General features: G+C 38.7%; 2 protein-coding genes across 7 annotated transcripts; both read left to right on the forward strand.

Moving 5' to 3' along the window:
• Positions 1-250: 250 nt before the first annotated feature.
• LOC147493059 (uncharacterized) lies at positions 251-4,315 on the forward strand. 3 transcript variants are annotated; one of them, XM_086564967.1, is made up of 4 exons: positions 251-672; positions 756-820; positions 919-1,031; positions 1,971-4,315. In XM_086564967.1, the coding sequence occupies exons 1-4, from the start codon at positions 584-586 to the stop codon at positions 4,122-4,124; spliced, it is 2,421 nt and encodes an 806-aa protein (XP_086421093.1). In that variant the 5' UTR covers positions 251-583; the 3' UTR covers positions 4,125-4,315. The 3 variants fall into 3 exon arrangements, with proteins under 3 accessions (XP_086421093.1, XP_086421094.1, XP_086421095.1); XM_086564968.1 differs by having other exon boundaries at positions 553-647; XM_086564969.1 differs by having other exon boundaries at positions 568-672; positions 919-1,356.
• A 327-nt stretch (positions 4,316-4,642) lies between these two features.
• LOC147493060 (transmembrane and coiled-coil domain-containing protein STS1-like) lies at positions 4,643-19,150 on the forward strand. Of its 4 annotated transcripts, none has more exons than XM_086564972.1 (16): positions 4,645-5,009; positions 5,116-5,197; positions 6,075-6,572; positions 7,080-7,248; positions 7,368-7,520; positions 9,192-9,289; positions 9,441-9,532; positions 16,471-16,541; positions 16,631-16,766; positions 17,030-17,089; positions 17,195-17,277; positions 17,366-17,442; positions 17,524-17,594; positions 18,193-18,250; positions 18,339-18,363; positions 18,462-19,150. In XM_086564972.1, exons 1-16 carry the CDS (start codon positions 4,783-4,785, stop codon positions 18,470-18,472), a joined length of 1,911 nt encoding a protein of 636 aa, XP_086421098.1. In that variant the 5' UTR covers positions 4,645-4,782; the 3' UTR covers positions 18,473-19,150. The 4 variants fall into 4 exon arrangements, with proteins under 4 accessions (XP_086421099.1, XP_086421098.1, XP_086421097.1 ...); XM_086564971.1 differs by having other exon boundaries at positions 18,441-18,667; XM_086564973.1 differs by having other exon boundaries at positions 4,643-5,009; positions 6,062-6,572; positions 18,339-19,150.
• The last annotated feature ends 829 nt before the right edge of the window (positions 19,151-19,979 follow it).

A 19,979-nucleotide genomic window follows, 5' to 3' on the forward strand; every position in this document is an offset into this window, starting at 1 on the left:
CGTGATAACCCAATGCGTTTCAGATTCTTGTTCGCAAATCACGGAGGTTTGGATGCGGATCGCGAGGCGACAATAGTAATGTCGCGCGCCAATACTAATGTCGCCCCAAGTTTTTTTTTGACTTTGACCAACACCACGCCGAAGATACTAATGTAAGCCCCAAGTTTTTTTGACTTTGACCAACACCACCACGCCATGAAATCTTGGCTAGCGCCACTACTAATGTCGCACAAATTATTTTTTTGAACTTGGGGGCGACAGTTGTAATGTCGCTACGACATCTTGATCTTGGCCAGCACTAATGTCGTAGCGGGGTCATCTCCAATAAATTTTGCGACCACGAATTTGCGACCACCTAGAGTTGGTCGAAATTTGCTATCAGATTATGTGGTAGCATTCTTCAAATTTGAAGAGTATGCTACCACCACCTAGAGATGCTCTAATAATTAAGTTGGAAATGTGTTTTGAATAGGAAGGGGTTCTATCAATAGTTGAAGCGGGTAACGGGCTTAACTTATGTGAAGATATTTGGTGTATGTCCGAAGCTATACAAAAACAAGAACGCTCAATTCAAAGATAAAAAATGACGGTGGGTGTAAGTAGTAGTACGAGGTTTAAAGGCAACGGAGAACGGAATAAAGATTATGGTGACCTTATTGTCTGTAACATAAAGTAGGACTTTTTTTTCTTTCTCCCCCACTCATTTTTCTTTTTTCTAATTTTTAACCATTCTTTTTATTTGTTTGTTTTTTCAGGTCATGTCACAAGCCTTACCATAGAGGTTGTATGGATGAATCTTTATTAAAGGGATGGAGATGCGGTAATTTTTCATTTTTTCATTTTTTTTTTGTCTTAGTGTCACTGTCATCCTATAATTTGTCCCTAATTAGAATGTATATGTTTCTGTATTTTGGTCAGATCGGCATACTTGTACATATTCCTTGTGCAAAGGATGCATCCAAGAAGCTGAGTTTACACAAGGTTTTTGCAGAAGATGCATGGAAAAGAATGAGCATGGAAACAAAGAAATGGTATTTAAAACTCTTCTCTTTTCGTTTAGTTGGGTTACGTCTTCTTTAACAAATGTACATATGATTCAAATAACAACTGCTTTTGTAGAACGCTATATGTTTCTATTAATCCAAAATCCAAGATAGATGATATTGAAATGTGGTTAGTAGTGGACTAGTGCCATATTCCTATATTACTTGACCTCTCTGGCTTCACGCCTTCATGGAGGTATGGATAGTGTCCGAGATCGATGCTATGCTCCTTCTATAGTGGGAGACCAAACAACTGGCTGGGTTGAATTACTAGTCGAGTGAATCTGTTAACAACAATATGACCTATTTTCAGGTATCATTTCATTATTTTAATTTTGTTAGTATAACAAAATTACAAAGTAGTTGAGGGAAATCAGTCTAATCACAATGAAAACAAGAAGTATAGGTTATAGGATATCAGCGTATTCAGGCTTTTTATGAGCATCCAGGTCCCAGAGGTACACCTCTTTCACGTCATTGAACAATTCACGACTTGGCAACTCGGCAAGTATTGCATTTGGCTGTATCTCACTCCATCCATGGCTTCATTATTTTTTTAAAGGCCAGTTATCATATGCTTTTGGTGTCATATAAAAATATTTCTTTTCTGAAAAGTTAATGTCGCTCATCTTATAGATTTATTTCATTGAGAAGTTAATGCACTTTTGAGATTGCATGTGTAGTTAAATTCTGTTTTCTTATTGAGAAGAAAGAAAGATGAAAATGTTGAGAAGGAGAGAGAAAGAGAATACGGACGTAAGCCCTATATAAAGGAGAATACGGACAACATGGGGACAATTACCCTAGGCTGGGGCTTTGGCCCTTTGGATGCCTTCTGGAAATGCCCATTAAAAAAGAATTCTAACATGTGTTGTATTCTTTTAACCCATGCACTGTATATTTCTGATGCATGTCCTTTTCTTGAAGGATACCGGGGAATATTTCAATGTTATTCACAAAGAGGAGCCTGCTGATCGACTGTTTGAGGCTTATGCTGATCAGGTCTCCAATTCCAGGAGCTACTCTGAGCAACATGAAGTAATTAGCTCTGCAACAAAAAAAGCCAGAAGACAGGAGGGTTCTTCCATTGAGGCAATACCTCGTACTGATGAAGGGATGCCTGTATCAAATGGTACAGAGTGGGCTAGTAATGAGCTCTTGGAGTTTGTTTCTCACATGAAACATGGTGATACATCTGTTCTATCTTACTTTGATGTTCAGGCTCTCTTGGTAGAATATATAGCACGAAACAATCTTTTTGTTCCTCATCAGAAAAGTCGAATCCTGTGTGATTCAAGGTTGCAAAGGTTGTTTGGGAAAACATGCATGGGACAGTTTGAAATGTTTAAGCTTTTGCACTCGCATCTCATGAAAAAGGATAATCATGCAGATCATATTCAAGGGAGATTATTCGATGCAAATCGTAGTCAGATAGAGGTCAGCAGTGAACCCCTAAGGAAAGTTATTCCTGATAAATTAGCTAAAATTATCAAAACTGGTGGGCACGCATTACCAGAAACTAACTATGATGATTGTGCAGCCATTGTCATACAGTTGGAGACTCAGTGTTTCTTGGACAATGGAGATATTGCTAATGGTTCTGGTGAGAGGACAGATGGATCATCATGGAATCGAGAAATAGATGATCCCCAAATCAACAATTGGGATAAAGTTAGAAACCAGGTGCCTGCATCTGAAACTGTGCAGGCATCTCTTGTCAGTACGAGAGACAGATTGTGGTGTTACCAGGATCCATCTGGGAAAATTCAAGGACCTTTTTCTATATTGCAGCTATGCAAGTGGAGTACAACTGCATCCTTCCCTGCCAATCTGAGAATATGGAGAACAATGGAAATGCAAGAAGACTCCATTCTGTTGATTGATGCATTGAATACCACTTTTTCACGGGCTCAAAAAGTTGCTGCTGCATATGAGGATGAGAGTGTAAATGGTTGCAAAGGAATAGATAGTAGCTTAACAAGAACAGACAACCAGCAAATTGACTTAACCTGGGATTCAGATTTGAAGGGTGCTATTGGTCTTGCTAGTTGTAACTTGGAAGCAGGTAAAAGTGATGGGTTGAGCTCTGAACCATCTGGTTGGACTGCAGAAACAGTAGAGTTGAAAGTGGTGTTTTCTGGAAACTCATCACTTGATTGGGGATTATTGAATGGTAGTGATACTGTGTCGGCTTGTCAAGAAAGGATCTCTAAATCTACTCTGGCAGATGCTTCACATGCTGTCTTACAGGATGCTCTTGATCCTCAAACAACGTCTGAAACATGTTTTCCTACAATGTCTGAATTCGATGGCGAAAAGAGTCGGGATATGTCGACAATCATTTCAGTTGAAATCCAAGGTTTTGCAGAGCCTCCTCAACCTGCCTTATATGAAGCCTTGATGGATGTAGGTGTGAATTCGGAAACTTTACCATCTGAACTTGCTAGTTCGAGTGGCTTGATTGGAAACTCATCTGGGAATTGTGATAATCTTCCAAAAGAGAATCAAGGATGGGATTTTTCAGATAAGAAATCAGAACAGGGTCCTATAATTAAGTCAGAATCACTCGAATGGAGCAATGAATTACCAGTTAACCAAAAAATGCGTTTTGGTTCTATCGCTGCATTTGCTGCTGAAAAACCTGTGTTACCTTTTGAAAAATGGAGAAATGATCCATGTGTTGTTAACAGTTCTGCTGCATATGTAAGTACACATACTATCTCGGAATATAATCTGGATCCAGACTCAAAACCTTCTTGTGGCTCAGCCAACCCCCCAAAGTTGAGTTGTGGAGGACCAGCACAAGAAACAGTGACCATGGATTTGGTAACAGCATCAGAGGGAAATGAAGCAACTAATTGGGGAATGTCGCAGCTGGGAAATGTCAATAATGGGTTGGGTACACCAGCTGGAAACACTGCCATGCGGCGAAACTATCAGGAGATTTATGAAAACAGGTATTCTAGACATCAGAATAGGGTTACTATGTTGGTATCACCGTACTGGAAACCTTACAGAAACCAACTGTGCTGGTATCACCAGAGGGGTTATTGCAAAGAAGGAGGTTTCTGTCGTTTTTGACATCCATCGTTGTGAGAGTACAGAACTAAACAGAAGAATTGATTGAATGGTATCCGATTTATTGGTATCATTTTAGTTAAATTTTTATGTTATTATCCGTTTTTCTAATGATTTGTTGTCAACTCAATAATTTTAGTCTACGAAATAGAAAACCTTGCTATTCCACAGAAATAAAGGATCACATTTTGTTCGTTTTTGGTACTAATATAAGGAAATTGTAACTCGATACGATTGTATATTATGATGGCGTATTTCAGGATGTTATTTGTTGCACCAAATGTACCAAGAGCCATATATTGACACTTATGTTGTTATGATCGCGCCAATATAATGACTATCTAACTGCAAATTGTCGTTCACTGCTTGTTCACAAAATGTTCCGGGAAAAACAGTCCCCGGATGCAGTTTGGTCCATCACTCCCCAGTAAAGTGACTAAAGTCATAAAGAGACTAGCACTCCAGTTGCTAAATAAAAGAAACTGCAGCATAAGAATCCACATGTTGTGATGTTGCTGTACAACGTGTCAAATGAAGACTCATAAAACATGGCAACCTAGTAGGCTAACACCATGCATCTTGTCCTGCGTCATGCATTTTTTTCCTAAGAAAAATTTCTTTGGTTGGATTCTCAATCTCAGAACTTCAGAAGTTAAAAAACATGTCAATATTGACGAGTACACAGAGATATGCAGCGGGAGGTTTATTTGCGCTGGCTCTTCACCAGTCTCAAATTCACCAAACTCGTTCAGGAACTTCTTCTATATTGCCAACTGATGAAGATTTATGTAAAGACAAATTAGTTGAAGTAAGCAATTGTGATTCCATCACTCAGAATTCTCAACTATGGATCCATGAGGACTCCGGTTTGCTTCGCCCCATTTTCAGGTACTACAGTTGGAATTAGTTTTGCACAATTTTTTTAGTTTTCGAATGATGGGCATTTTTTAATAATGTGTCTAGTCATGATTATTAGCTTTGTGGTTTTATGCAGAGTCTTGGAGATAGATTCGAAAGCGTGGCATGGGCTTGAGGAAACTGGTGGGACATCTTCAGCAAAGGAGCATATTGGAGCTGTATGTCTTTGATGTTATTAGTCTTTGATGTTATGAATGTATGTTTATATTTAATTGTTGATGAAATTGGTATGAAGTTTTCTAGATTTAACAAGCATTATTCTTCTTCGTTCCCCGATTTTAGTGGGAAGAGCCAAAGAGGTGTTAGGAAACTAGGAAGACCCTTTAGTATATCATATAAACAAAGAAGTATACTTGGTAAACAAAATGCGGTTATCCACTCACTCCTTAGAGATGCAATAATAGTTGCCATCTAAATGCATGCATAATAGACGGCGCACAGTAATAAATGCCTAGCTACCTAGCTATGTGCATTCGAGCAATGGATGTAAAGTATCTGCCCCTAACTTTTGGGCAAAAACCATGGTGGTCCTTGACCGCCCCATGAAATTGTTAAGAAATAATGCCTTCACCAATCAACGCCGAAAGTCAAGTGGCCTGCATAAGTTTTGACTGTCCAGGACAGCTAAAAGTTCTGAAGTTGTAGTTGATCCATGCACAAAGTGAGAAGCAAAAGCTTTACCAAAGTAACTTTTGTTTGGATTGGAAAATGATGACTCATCTGTTGAAGCTTAGACTAACAAGGATGCTTCAACTTTGATCTTCAATATATATAATCCCTCAGCTAGCTACTGATATTATCTTTGCCATGTACATTTGGTTCTGTCTCTTCGAGGTATATCTATAGTGCTGAATCATCATTGAAATGATTACGCTTGGAGGAAGTTAGCCCTTAGTAATTAATATTCATCATGTGATTGATAAGAGATTTATTATGATGATTTCTAGCAATCTTTTTAATCATAGTTTAAGTCAGCATCAATGTTTTTCTTCTATCCTAGAACTCATCATTTTCCTTACTAGTGTTTCTATACAGTTTTTGACTGTACTTTCGGAAGAAAGTGATGAAAATGCTTCAGAAAGAATGGATAAGGAAGTTGCTCTTATGAAAGCTGTCGATGCTATGTTAATGAGCGTGGAAACTGATCCTGTTTCTTCAGAATCTGTTAGGAAAAAGGAGTGTGAATATGATCATGAATGTCGTGAGAAGCTATCCATTGGTGATATTCAGTCTACATCTGAAGTGCCAGATGCTCCCTCTGAAACCTTTCCTCGCACAAATTATAAGATATCGAGTGAAGGGAAAGCGGTCAATGAGTCTTGTAGCAAATTTGAAGAAGAACTCGTGGAAGAGGTTACACTACTCAACTATCAGAGGAAAGTGGTAGTTCTATATGAGCTTCTTTCTGCTTGCTTAGCAAATACTCCTGAAGATTACAAGAAAGGTTCTCGGCATAGACAAGGATATGATGCTAGACATCGGATGGCTCTTCGTTTGCTGGCAACATGGCTTGATGTCAAGTGGATGAAAATGGTTTGTCTACCAATTATTTTGTTGTTGTTGTTGTTGGTGGCTCTTCATCATTTTTTTGAAATTGAGTCACGGTTTTGGTAAGTATTTTGTCGTTTTCAAGGTAAAACAATGATATATAGCTGTTTGGACCAAGTTCGTAGTTCTCCCTGCCCTATAGAGTAGCAGTAGTACACTGTCATGTTTTTCATTCATAAACATGTGGATTTCTGAGTTGAATGTGCATGACATACTTGCAAAATATTTAGGATCAAACCAGTGACCCAAAGGCAAGAACTTGGAATACTCTTTAACTGATAATCTTTATGCCTATATCTTTATATTAGGTACAGGATTTATTACTTTCATCTATGATCATTAATGGATTCTACTTGAATGTGTGCTAGGAGTGGAATCTACTTATAGATGGAGTGACTGCAGTTGACAGCTGAAAATGCTGAACAAATTTATGCTCAGTTCACTTGAATAGAAAGTCACGTTCTATAACTAATAAATATTTGTACCTTGTAGGAAGCAATGGAGGTAATAGTTGCTTGCTCTGCTATGGCTTTAGTGCAAAGTGAGGAAGGAAAGGAGGAAGAAATTAAATCATCAGAAAGCTCATGGTCCAATTGGAAACGAGGAGGTATAATTAGCGGTGCAGCATTAGCTGGAGGAACCTTGATGGCCATCACGGGTGGTATGTCATCCCTGATATTTGTACCTTAATATTTGGAGGAATAAAAAGATATCCTGAAATAAAGTGTCTGATGACTGTATTGTTTTTGATCTTTCAGTCTATATTCCATTCTTGAACAGGTCTGGCTGCTCCAGCAATTGCTGCAGGAGTTAGTGCTCTAGCACCTACCTTGGGCACTCTTGTCCCTGTCATTGGAGCAAGTGGGTTTGCCGCTGCAGCAAGTGCTGCTGGATCAGTTGCTGGCTCCATTGCTGTTGCTGCATCATTTGGAGGTGAATGCATTTCTTTTACACAAAATTTGGCCCAAAGCCCGTTTATAGTTTAAACCTGTAGGACAAAGTCAAACTTGCAATATCGGTAATAGCCTAATAGGACAATTTTGAAAAATCAATTTAGAGGGAGGGAATGCTGCTGAACCAAAACTACTGACTACTGGTGCAAGCACAGGAGCACGCTCAATTAAGACTCTGCACCTACAATCAGTTCGGTCATCTATAAAAGCATAAATAAAAAAGCTATAGAGTTTGATAACTTAAGATTTTTCCATATCTTCTTTTACCATTTAGGCATCATCACGTCAGCGACGCTGTCATTCATGGCCAATATGACTATGTTCACATCTGATTGTTTTCCTCTTGCTAAAGTTGTAACATCCATGTTGCTGTTCGTCCCTTCTCTTCCTCTCATCTGTTGTTCAAAACTTATCTCTTTATGGTTTCAATGCAAACTTTTATTCCACTTAGATTTGTGAAGGAGAAGTTGAAACTAAGGTTGTTTAAGGATAAAACAGGCACACAGGAAATTGTGAAAGCAATTTTTCGTTGAATGGAGAGAATAAATATAGCTACCATGCATCAGCTATAAATTATATTTGTGACTCCTTGGTACGCATGAAATTTCCCTTGGCTCCAAGAGGCCTACAGTAGCAAAGCCAAGAATTGATTTTAAAATCCAATCCTCTTCTTGTATGTGTAGATGATGCCAACAACAGCAACAAAAGGATGAAGAGTAATAGAATATGGATCAAAAAGCAATCCCAGAGTGCAGTACTCTATTAAGTTTAGAAATCACTAAGAGTCCCACTGGTCCATGGTGAAATGGTGATCATACTATATTCTTGAATATTAAACTTAGTTCATGCCTTAAAAATCTTTGTGATTCAATTTAGACACATAAATGAATCCTTTGTGTTATTGAGTTGACCTAGTCGCTTTTCCACCTTCCTATGCATTGGCAATGGTTTGGCACGTGACTTGTTCTTCTTCAGTACTTTGTAGTATATTAGAAGTAGAGGTATTCCTGAGTTTCCTTGTATTTTTCTCTTAGTTTTACCATGAATTCACTAGAATTCTTCTACACGTCACTGCTACCATATTCTAATGTCATGTATACGAATAGCCAATAGCTCAATAGGAAATGTTCACATATCTATTTTATGTTTTCCCTGATATTCCCTATGAGTTATCCATGATGAAAGGCATCTTTTGTCTTCCTTATTCCTCCAAGCAGCTACAGAGTTGCACCTTATACAAAGATGTTCCAGAATTTCTATGTTTGCATCCGTATACAGTTAAGTCAGTGGTTTCTTGGCTGGGTTCAAAAATCTCATCCTAGACCCTAGCTTAAGCTCGATATGTATCAGTCCAATCCCGACACAGTGTCACGTTGACCCATTGGGTTGGACACATTCCTACTGACGTTCTGATTATACTCTGTCCTCTCCATCAAGTCTACTTTTACACGTCTGTAGTTGTCCCTTTTCTCTATGTGAAGATTCCTATGAAACAATTTGAATGATGGACTAGAAATTGAATTTGTCTTATATTAGAGTAGAATGTACAGCAGCAATTATGAATGTAATTGGGCACTTACAATAATTTTTTGTGTTGAACTTTATAAATTATCTACCATACTTCACATTTACTATTACTTTGTGAATCCAGCTGCTGGAGCTGGGCTTACAGGGACTAAAATGGCTAGAAGAGTTGCGGACGTTGAAGAATTTGAATTCAGAGCTGTTGGGGAAAACCATAACCAAGGCGTGAGTCATATTTTAATATTAGTATTTCATGGTGGTAGAAAAGAATCGTTATATGATAGCCATAATTACCCGAAGCTTTCTACAATATGGCTGTTTGTTTTTAAGATAAAAAAACTCATGTATCTTCTCTCAAAAAAGTCTTCCTTTTCAGCGATTGGCAGTTGGTATCTTCGTCTCTGGATTAGTTTTTGAGGAGGAAGATTTTGTAATGCCTTGGGAAGGACAAGATTATGATTTGGAGAGGTAAATACAAAATCTAACTTCTTAGAAGATTTATGTATTGTTTGTTTCCCTTTTTATCATACAGTAAAAATTGGTGATTGAGTACTCATATTGAGGCATTTTGCTCTTTAAGAGGATCTCTAGGTGGGTAGCAAAAAAATTCAAACTCTGTTACCAAGTTGAAGAATTCCTCATGCCAAAAATTCCATCTTTATATGAAATCTCAAATGGTAGCAATTAGGGACTCACAAATTGAGAAAATCTAATAAAAGTTGTTAAAGTAAGCCCCCTTTTCTTTTTTAATTATTGTAAGTACCCTCCGTTCTCAGGCATATCACTACAGCACATGTGTCTACAATCTAGGTCGTATCTTCACAGCTCGTACATCACCAACTCGTACCACGCCACCATTAGTTAACAACGACCCAGACTCAGGTTGACCCAATCATCAGTTACAACCATATATGGAAGCAAATGATCTAGCGCGATCCTGGAGCTCAGTCAATGCACCAATCAAGGAGACATTTACTTTGTAACATCAAGAGTAATGACGAATCATCAAGATAGCACAAAATATGGATCTCCGCTTGGCAACGGCCCGGAGCAAATAAGGAAGGTCAGCTCAAATATCTATTAGTAGAGAGAGATGAACTATGTGAGGCTTGATTCAAGTTTGACCCAAGGAACTTGATACGTAGGCAACTCTTATCTCAAGAAAGAGTGCAGCCATTCCCAACCATCTTGCACTCGCTAGCCGAACTGAGACATCAAAGTATCAGGTAATACACCAATGCCTGGGTTAAGCACGACTCAACTACAACTACCACGCAGTGGTCAATTATCAATCACATCCAATCCAGGGTCCCCCAAAAGGACCACAAATTAACTTAACACCAACGCCAGGGTTAAGCTTGATTTAACTATAATTGCCGAGCAAAGGCCAATTATCAGTCAAATACAATCCCAGGGACCCCCAAAAGGCTCCAAGTCAACTTAAGGCCTTTGAAAGAGTTAAGTTTGGTTCAACTATAATTGCTATTCAAAGGCTAATTATCTGTCAATAAGGAGTTTCCCCAAAATGAGCGACTCAATCAATACACATATCTAAGGACACGAGAAAACCTAGGTGCCAACTACGCACATCTATCAGGTCGTACACAAACACTTACAAGCATCAGACTCTAGCAAAGTGTTAGACAATCTACAAGCATCTGCTACTATGCAGCACAGGTCGTCAAATAACAAATCACAAAGTAGGAGAAGCAGTCACATTCATACAAAATTCAAACACAATCTCAATGCAAGACAAATAAGTAATTTAAATATTTTTACTTAATACAAATTCGGTTAGATACTAGAGGCCCCCAGGTTACTCTGGGAAAATGACCTCAACATCCCCATAAAAAATATGAGTTATCAGTATCAGAAGGAAATATAGTTCAAAAATTCATCCATCATCATTCAAAATCACAAGAAGACACAATCAGGCAACACGGGGAAGATTCTCCACATTCAAAGGGTCCAGTGGGCAGCCCTCTTCACCAACAGGTCCACTAGCTGGATTACCACTTGTATTCAAAGACATCCGTGGGCGATATCTTGATGGTCCGAGTAGCCGGAGCAAAGACACCAGTCGGATGGTAGATCAGGTTGTCTACTAGCATCTACAACAACACTTTCCACAGCTACTGCTATAGCCCCACTTTCGACCGACCTCTTGAGGGTTTTGTACTTACGTTCTAGTTCCATATAATCATCCACTAGAACGTAGACATCCCCACCCTCTACCAGATCGACTAGGTCGTTATATTCAGCTTAAGCTCGTTCAGTAACGTCCTGCGCTTGTTTGCTCTCAGCAATCCAATGTTGAACCTCCACTCTTGAAGCATCAAGTGATGGTTGGAACAAGGCCACCTTCCCAGCCAAATCCCCGACCTGCGACCTCAGCCCCGACACTTCAGCCCTTTCCACCTCTTGCACAGCTAGCAGCTTGTCATAGGCCTCCATGGTAGCATCCAGCTCCTTCTTATACAGGTCGGAGATAGTTGTCATCTCCCTCAACTTCCTGTACATGGCCAGAACCTGACAAACCAACAAAATAAGTCAAAAAACAAAAGCAGTGACACAGATCACAAAACAAAGCTCAGATTGGAAGGACACTTACAAAGCAGATGGAGTAATCCATATTTTTCAGGTTCGCCTCCAAATTTTTGCCAGTCTCTAGTTGGTGTCTATCTCCATCCAAGGCAATACTCTCCAGCAGCCCCCCAGCAACTAGTGAAGACTTAAAGCTGCAGTCTCTATTCTTCACTAGCTTTGTCAACCCACTCACTGGGTCGTAGTAGGTGGCCATCCTATCCAGGACGTCAGACTCAGCAGCCTTATCACCTGGGGTCGCACTCCCCGACCACTTACACTTTTGGGCCCACTGGCTCAGCCTCACCAGCCTTCTTCTTACCCCGGGCATCAGCCACCCTCACATCAATAGCCAACTCCTTCAGATTCATCCTCTTCAAAGGAGCCTAACCTGAAGCAATACAACCTTCCTCCATACTAGGTTGTTCCTCGGACTCAGTTCGGGTTCTCTTTGCCCCCTCTGACTCAACCACCTCAGAGCGCCTCTTCAGATTAGGCCTCCTAAACTGAGCGGGAGCATCACCACCTCCCAAAGCACTCCCACCTTCACGAGCTGCCCTATCAACTTCACCTCCCTCAGGTCGTCCAGAAGCAGAACGGCTACTAGAACCTCCTCCACCCGTTCTCACTCCAGAAACAGGTGCTCGCTTCTAGCTCTCTCTTTTCATCTCAGTATCCGAGCTGGAATCAGAGATATCAAGTACAAGTTTGCGAGCCCTCTTTTTCTGCTCAGCTTTCTTCCTGTTGATTTTCACACCACTTCGTCTCTTGAAGTAGTGTGCAACCTCCTCCAACAAGGACACTTTCTCTTCCCAGCTCAGCCTCGCAAACTCTTCAAGCCCCCGTTGACGTACGACCCCGAATTACTACCTCTGAAAAACAAACAAGTGTCAGAACGTCATCATATCAAACTCATAAACAAAACAAACGACCTACACAAATAGACGACCTACAACATAAAAATGACCCACATAGATAACGACCTACTATTAGTCCTCACACAACAATTCTCCACAACAATGTTGTAGAATCGTAAATCGTATCTTAAACCGTAGAGGTTAAGAGTTAGATTAAATCTTAAACCAAATCGTAAATTGTAAGATTTCTTTCTTCAAGTATTTTAGACTTAAAAAGAAGTGTATGATGAAATTTATATGATTTTTTTTTTATTAAAGGGCAAAAATATAATTGTACTCTTACTGACAGTTTTGGAAGAGCTGTCAAGAGGGCTGTCATTTATCAAGGCTTTGGTTTTTAAAGTCACAAAATTTATGGCTGGTTTGTGCTTTTGGCGGAAATTGGGTGGCACCAGCTTTTGCGCAGCAATTTTGGGAGGCATGCCTCATTATATAATGAGAAGAGATAACTCTGCAGTAGGCCAAATTCACGATCTCGATGAATTTGTTTTTTACTCTATAATCATAGGGTTCTAAATGAGTGGACAAAAGATTTGAGAATATATATATAGAAGGAGATGGGTCAATAAATAAAAGATAAAAGAAAGGGAAATAAAATGGAGAAAGAAAAGAGAAAGACGGAGGGAGTAGACCACCTGTACAATACAGTTTATAAGCAATTCTTACTTAAAATTTTTAAACAAGGCCCAAGCCCAGTCAACTTCATATTTACCCTACCTCTTCTCAAAAATAAATCTGGTGCAAGATGGCCAGCTGCAACTTAGCCGCCAACCACACCTACCAAAGAAAAGAAGAAAGAAACCAGATCGACGAAAACAGAAAAACTTACCACCATTATTCTTCTTCTTCTTCTTCTTCTTTATTTACTACTTTTTCTAGTCTTTTGTGTGCTGTCTTTTCTGGACTAGTAACATGTTTGAACTCGAAGTCCGATCAGTACAGTTTTCCACAAGTTTTCTTTATTCTTGGTCAGCCATATTTCGCCGCTTTTACAAATCGTAAGATTTAAGGTTTAGATCTAGATTTACGATTTTATAGAAACCGTATGCGATTTAGTACGGTTTTCAATATTTCCGGTTTTGCCGACAAGTTGTTTCGTTTTCTCTCCGGTTCGAGTTAACTCGCAGTTGAACTCGCGGTTTTTACTGGTTCCTACAACACTGCTCCACAACACATCTAGGAGGGAAATAACTCCCCACAATCAACAAAGGCTTACGCCACCATTCCTCCTTACTCACACCAACTATCACCGGTGATTTACCCCTCATCACTTGGAAACCAAAGTTCATAGCAGAAGATATTTTCACAGTAAAGTGCTCCAGCACGTCATACAAACAAATATTGTAACCCCTCTGTCTTAACAGATCCAGAATGTGCAACACCCTCTAACTATTACCCACAAACTGCAAAGGTGCCTTCCTACAATAGTTCAGAACGTCCAAGGTCAAACGTGAGAACGGCAACCTCAACCCCGCCTTAAGTTGGCCATACGTAATTACAACCCCACCATCCCGAGGCACATAATCTGAACCAAAAGTGTTCTGCTCACCACTCAGGTCGTATATCATTAGATCGGGGCTATCAATCCCAAACTCTCTTCTCAAGTCCCCAAAGTTATTAAACACCAACCTAGACACAACCACCTCAATCATCGTCTCCAATGAAGAGGACGATGTCGCTTCACCTCTACTATGTGCCCTAACACTATCATCTCCATCACTCACCGTTCTCTCTCTCCACTGATCCAACTTTACTTCACTACTCAAACTATCACTAGTAATTGACATTACAAAAGCAAAAGAAGCAAAAGATCAAATTTTTGAAGTTCAAAAAGATGCACCTGAAGACGAAAGGTTGGAGAAGTTTTTTTTTTTGCTCTGTTTTTCTTCCTTTGTTGATAGAGTGAAGAAATGAAGAAACTTCACACGCGAAAACCCTTCAGCTGCACAAATCTCAAAAGCAGACAAAATGTTTTGCCTTCCCCAAAACGTAATCATAACCTCGCCCACAAACCGCCGTGATTTTGGGCTCATGGATTAGCCCAACAGTTCCCGCACATTTTCCAAACCTTTCAAACCAAACCAGCTGTGCGACACGTGTTAAAAGCTTTATTCCATTTTTTTTCTTTTCACACCACAACTGTCCAAAGAAATAAATAAAATAAAGGGGGGATGTGTAAGTACCCTCTGTTCTCAAGCATATCACTACAGCACACGTGTCCACAATCCAGGTCGTATCTTCACAGCTCGTACCACGCCACCATTAGTTAACAACGACCTAGACACAGGTCGACCCAATCATCAGTTACATCCATATATGGAAGAAAATGATCTAGCGCAATCTTGGAGCTCAGTCAACGCACTAATCAAGGAGACATTTACTTTGTAACATCAAGAGTAATGACGAATCATCAAGATAGCACAAAATATGGATCTACACTTGGCAACGGCCTGGAGCAAATAAGGAAGGTCAGCTCAAACATCTATAAGTAGAGAGAGATGAACTACGTGAGGCTTGATTCAAGTTTGACCCAAAGAACTTGATACGTAGACAACTCTTATCCCAAGAAAGAGTGCAGCCATTCCCAACCATCCACAACATCAGGTTGTAGACCCAAAATACCACTCCTCTACAATTATTTTAGAATTCTAATCTCCTAAAAAAGTGGCAATAGAATACTTGGTTTCTAGATGAAAAAGTTGACGCGACAACTCGTGCGTCGTTTGTCACTTCTTCATTTGTTGCTCCGTGTTTGCAATTAAAGTAGCAAATTTACTACCTGCATGTGGATGCTACCCAGTTGGTATCCACCTAGAGATGTGTTTTTGGGGGTTTCCTTCAAATAGGTGGTTTCCTACCAAGTTGGTTTTCGCCTAGAGATGCTCTAACTTTGCAAAATATTACTTTTCTAGCATTTCCCTTCCTTTCGTACCAGTTTCGACCTCACAATTTGTAATAACAATTGCGGGAGCCTTGAATTGTTTCTATGTTTATTTATAACAATGAGTGGAGAGGTGGGAATACCATCTGTCACATCATGAGATTTACTTAGATATTGATTCCCACACAGTGTACCCCATCCAATGTAACTCTTTAAGGGTAAGTGGAGCAAGAGCTCTGTGGATGTAGTCACTTAGGAGATGAACCACATATTTCCGACTTAGTTTTACCTTTCCCATTTTTTTCCTTAAATTTTGTTATTTCTTAAATGACTAAGTGGTGGATTAAGAGATTACTCTCTACTAGTTTGATACCATGTGATTGCACTATTTGATGTGGTTATGTATACTAGGTAATGCAATCCTTAATTTATAACCCACTTCCCAAATATAATATACTCAAATGACCCCCATATAAATATCAATGTGATACAAATAGATCTGGTCTCATCTCCACCTGCGTCCCTAAAGCATATAGCCATGTAATTTGGTTCTTCATAGTAAGCCTTTTCCATGTATCAAGAGACTTCAAGTGACTAGTGAAAAAGACTAGTATAGTTGATAGCCATATATTAAGTTATTGGAACTCTAAGTTTCCTAGTTATTAATGTATTGGAGATATTATTGTTCTTTGTATATATATATGGGGAAGGGATCAGTATCCCATGGTTTACACCACACCTCTCTACAAGATGAGTTAAGATCTAATATTTTGTGGATACAATCTACTAACCACGGAGAGTTACTCCACAAAAATTCTAATGAGTATGTCCGTATGTGCACTTTGCACCATTTTCTTGAACGGTGCGTTTGATTGTTTGCATACTGTTTGCTAAGTAAACAAGTTTCTCTACAAATGTGTCATTGATCAATAATTTTCTTGCAAAATGATTGAATATTGTTTGATTTCACATGGAAATGTTGGTATTTTTCTGACTATCTGATAACCAACGGATAACAATTTTAGGTATGCTTTACAGTGGGAGTCGAAGAACTTGATTGCCGTGAGCACTGCAATACAGGACTGGTTAACATCAAGTAACTGTCTAGAACATCAATTTCTGCTATTTCAGTTCCTACTATGACATTATCTTTTGTAATGTTAAGTTGTTGTCTCTGTGCTGCAGAAATTGCACTAGAGATGATGAAACAAGGGGCTATGATGACTGTATTAAGCACGCTTTTATCTGCGTTGACCTTGCCTGTTACGTTGCTCACAGCAATTGATTTTATAGACAGCAAATGGGCAATTGCAGTGGACAGGTTCGACTTCTCACTCGTAGGACACTGTGATATTATCTTCTTGTTATGATATTGCACTTGGTAACTCTTTGAAACTATCTTCTTGTTATCATATTGCACTGTGTACTTGAATTTTAGCTGAGTTTGGGACATACATACACATAAATCCATCTAAATTGCCTTGATTGGCTGGTGCTAATTGATTTGCTTACGACATCTTTTTGACAGCCTGGAAGTACATAGATTTATCATATTCCTAAGAATTACATATTTGTTGCTTCCAGGTCAGACAAAGCAGGAAAGCTTCTCGCTGAAGTTTTATCAAAGGGATTGCAAGGGAACAGGTGAATGAGTCCTGAAGTTAGGCACTTGTCATGTTTCCTTGCAAATCTCATTTATCAGAACAAAGAAGATAAGAACATTTCTTTGGTTTTCTATGATTCTTCCAGGCCAGTTACACTTATTGGTTTTTCACTGGGAGCACGAGTAATTTTCAAATGTCTTCAGTCCTTGGCTGAAACAGAAGATAATGGTAGCTAGTGTCTACCTCTTAACAGCATTATTGTGTTTGGTTCAGTTTGATTGATTGAATGTCAGTAACACTTTCCTGCATTTACCAGCTGGACTTGTAGAAAGGGTTGTACTTCTTGGAGCACCAGTTTCGTTTGCAGATGAAAATTGGGAGATTGCAAGAAAGGTAGCTTCTATGTAGGCTGTTGTCTTTTCGTGAGAAATTGTTTCTGCCTCATACCTCCTTAGTACCAGCTTCTGTTTGCAGATGGTAGCTGGCAGGTTTGTGAATGTTTTCTCTGCTAATGACTGGACACTTGGAGTTGCTTTCCGTGCAAGGTATATGCCTGGTCCATAATTCTTTTATGGTGTTTTGTACTACTACTTATCGTCCAGAATTTGGACTTAGGCCCTGATGGCTTGTAGCAAAAACCCAAGCTGCAAAGCAAAAGAATTACTTTTCTGGTGCCTTGTTAAAGCGTCTCACTAATTCTGAAGAAGATAACACCACAACGTTTTTAATTTTTTTTGTAGCTATATTGAATTAGCTGCAGTGCATAAATTGTTTTGTCTCTGTTTCTTGCCCTCTTCCTCCCCCTTTTTGTCTGTTTACTTAAACATCCTTGGTAACAGTGTACCAGATACTCTCACCCACAATATCTATCTTGATCCATACAACCTATATCATGACAGACCATATGATTTATCTGATCTTATCCGAAGCTATTTGGACATTGAAACAGTTTCTTAGCAATATTTATATCATATATTTTGGATGATCTGATCCCTTCGATTCATGACGTTACTAGATGCACTTATTTGTTCATCTTCTGGTGATTTTAGTAGGCAATTGCACCCCACGTTACTTGCCAAGAGTGTACACAACTGCAGCCTAGCTCTTCTTTTTTCATGAAATATTTGTTGTTTCCTTTTACAGCCTTTTAAGTCAAGGATTAGCTGGAATACAGCCCATTGATGTTCCAGGAATTGAAAATGTAGGTAGACTGTGTTCTTGGATTCCATTAGAAAGCTTGATACGTGTCTTCATCTCACATATGTCAATTACGTATAATTTTTCTTCAGGTTGATGTAACAGAACTCATTGAAGGTCATTCTTCCTATCTATGTACTACACATCAAATCCTTAAACAGCTTCAGATAGATGCATTTTACCCTATTTTGAAGGCCTCTTCTGCTGAACCGCAGGAAGAAATTAGCCATCGAGCTTAGTCCAAGCATACATTTGATTTATCGGCACTCATGAAGTTGCGATCATCCTTGTTCACAGAAGCATGAATATGGCATAAAGAGATGTAGGCAACTCCCTTGCTACCAAGTTGGTCGTAAAAGATTTACCTTCTCACCAAATGTATTTGTATTTGTATTTGTATTTAGGCCTGGGAAATTTAGCCGAAGTATCTTGGTTAAAAATGAACTAAACTAGCGCTTTGGTTGTCTTGGTAGTCTCTCCACCAAAATCTCCTCCGAAGAAGCTGCTAATATCAATGACTTTCTGCAGTTTTTAATGGAAGCAATTTATTGTACTAGCTTGCATTTTCTTTGAAGGAGAGTTTGGTGGATAGACTTACCAAGATGAAGCCCTTTTGGTTGCAGTTCATATTCAACCAGTAAACTTTTGCCAAATCTGCAGAATTAACAAACACAACCATTGCCGTAGTTTTCCTCTGTATTATCTTCTTCTTGGTATAGGCATGTGTCGTGTGTACATGCCCCATCCCAGTCACTTCGTGCAAGAAAGTCTTCACTGTAGGAAGTTTCGAAATTTGAGGACTGCTATTAGTCGAACTAACTTAGGAATGTAATGGTTACTTCGTGTTTATTACATTTATTTATGAATTATCATATTAAGCCTCATCAATATCAATTTTGACCAAGACAAGTGTTAGTGAAACAATATGCACGCCAATTATCAATTTCAGTATATTCCTTTTGTTTCTTTTATGATCATCTGTGATTTTGAACTTCGGGTTTTAATGAATAGCAGTGTTTTAGGGGATTATGAAAAGATAATGCAACAAATTGTTTTTATAAGGATTGCACATTGTGTGTGTAATTCTTTGGTACGACAGAATCTGTCTTATTACTAATGCAGAAAGGCCCATAGTACAAAATATTAGGATATGGGTATTTATCGATCTCTGATTTATGGATATGTATCGTGGATATATTTCTCTCTTTGGGTATATTTGACATTGTTTCACATGCAAATATCGTGGATATATTCATATTATCGACAAATATCGTAGATATTTCTTAATATATCATGATATATTATTTATATTTATTTGAAATATAATAATAAATATTAAATAAAATTATTACATATACAAAATATTACCAAATATCACCAAATATCCCCAAATATCGCAAATATTAAAAATATCGTTGAAATATCGCCGATATTTACAGTCGTATATATCTCTAAACATATCGGGATATTTATATATCTTTTTCTGAGATATTTATATATCTTTTTCTGAAATCTGGATAGATATCGACAAATATCGCGATATATCGGGATATTTTGTACTATGGAAAGGCCTACATACGTCATGGTTTAAATAATTGCCGTGAGATTTTATGCTTTTACGGACTTTTTTTTTTTTTCGATAATAACTTTTATGGACTTTTTGACATCATGTTCTCTTTTTATTATTATAATTTTGATGACCCATGATCAATATTATTTTCTTAGAGGTTGGA

The sequence above is a fragment of the Coptis chinensis genome, chromosome 6, assembly GCF_015680905.1.
Source record: "Coptis chinensis isolate HL-2020 chromosome 6, ASM1568090v1, whole genome shotgun sequence".
Lineage (NCBI taxonomy): Eukaryota > Viridiplantae > Streptophyta > Magnoliopsida > Ranunculales > Ranunculaceae > Coptis > Coptis chinensis.

What these genes read in the sequence shown, in the direction of transcription:
- LOC147493060 (XM_086564970.1), top strand. Translation starts at nt 4,783, where the DNA reads ATGTCAATATTGACGAGTACACAGAGATATGCAGCGGGAGGTTTATTT. An exon ending in ACAGGACTGGTTAACATCAA is followed by an intron (nt 16,542 to 16,630) that starts GTAACTGTCTAG and finishes TCTGTGCTGCAG; the next exon opens with AAATTGCACTAGAGATGATG. An exon ending in AAGGGATTGCAAGGGAACAG is followed by an intron (nt 17,090 to 17,194) that starts GTGAATGAGTCC and finishes TGATTCTTCCAG; the next exon opens with GCCAGTTACACTTATTGGTT.
- LOC147493059 (XM_086564967.1), top strand. Translation starts at nt 584, where the DNA reads ATGACGGTGGGTGTAAGTAGTAGTACGAGGTTTAAAGGCAACGGAGAA. An exon ending in ATTAAAGGGATGGAGATGCG is followed by an intron (nt 821 to 918) that starts GTAATTTTTCAT and finishes TATTTTGGTCAG; the next exon opens with ATCGGCATACTTGTACATAT. An exon ending in AGCATGGAAACAAAGAAATG is followed by an intron (nt 1,032 to 1,970) that starts GTATTTAAAACT and finishes CTTTTCTTGAAG; the next exon opens with GATACCGGGGAATATTTCAA.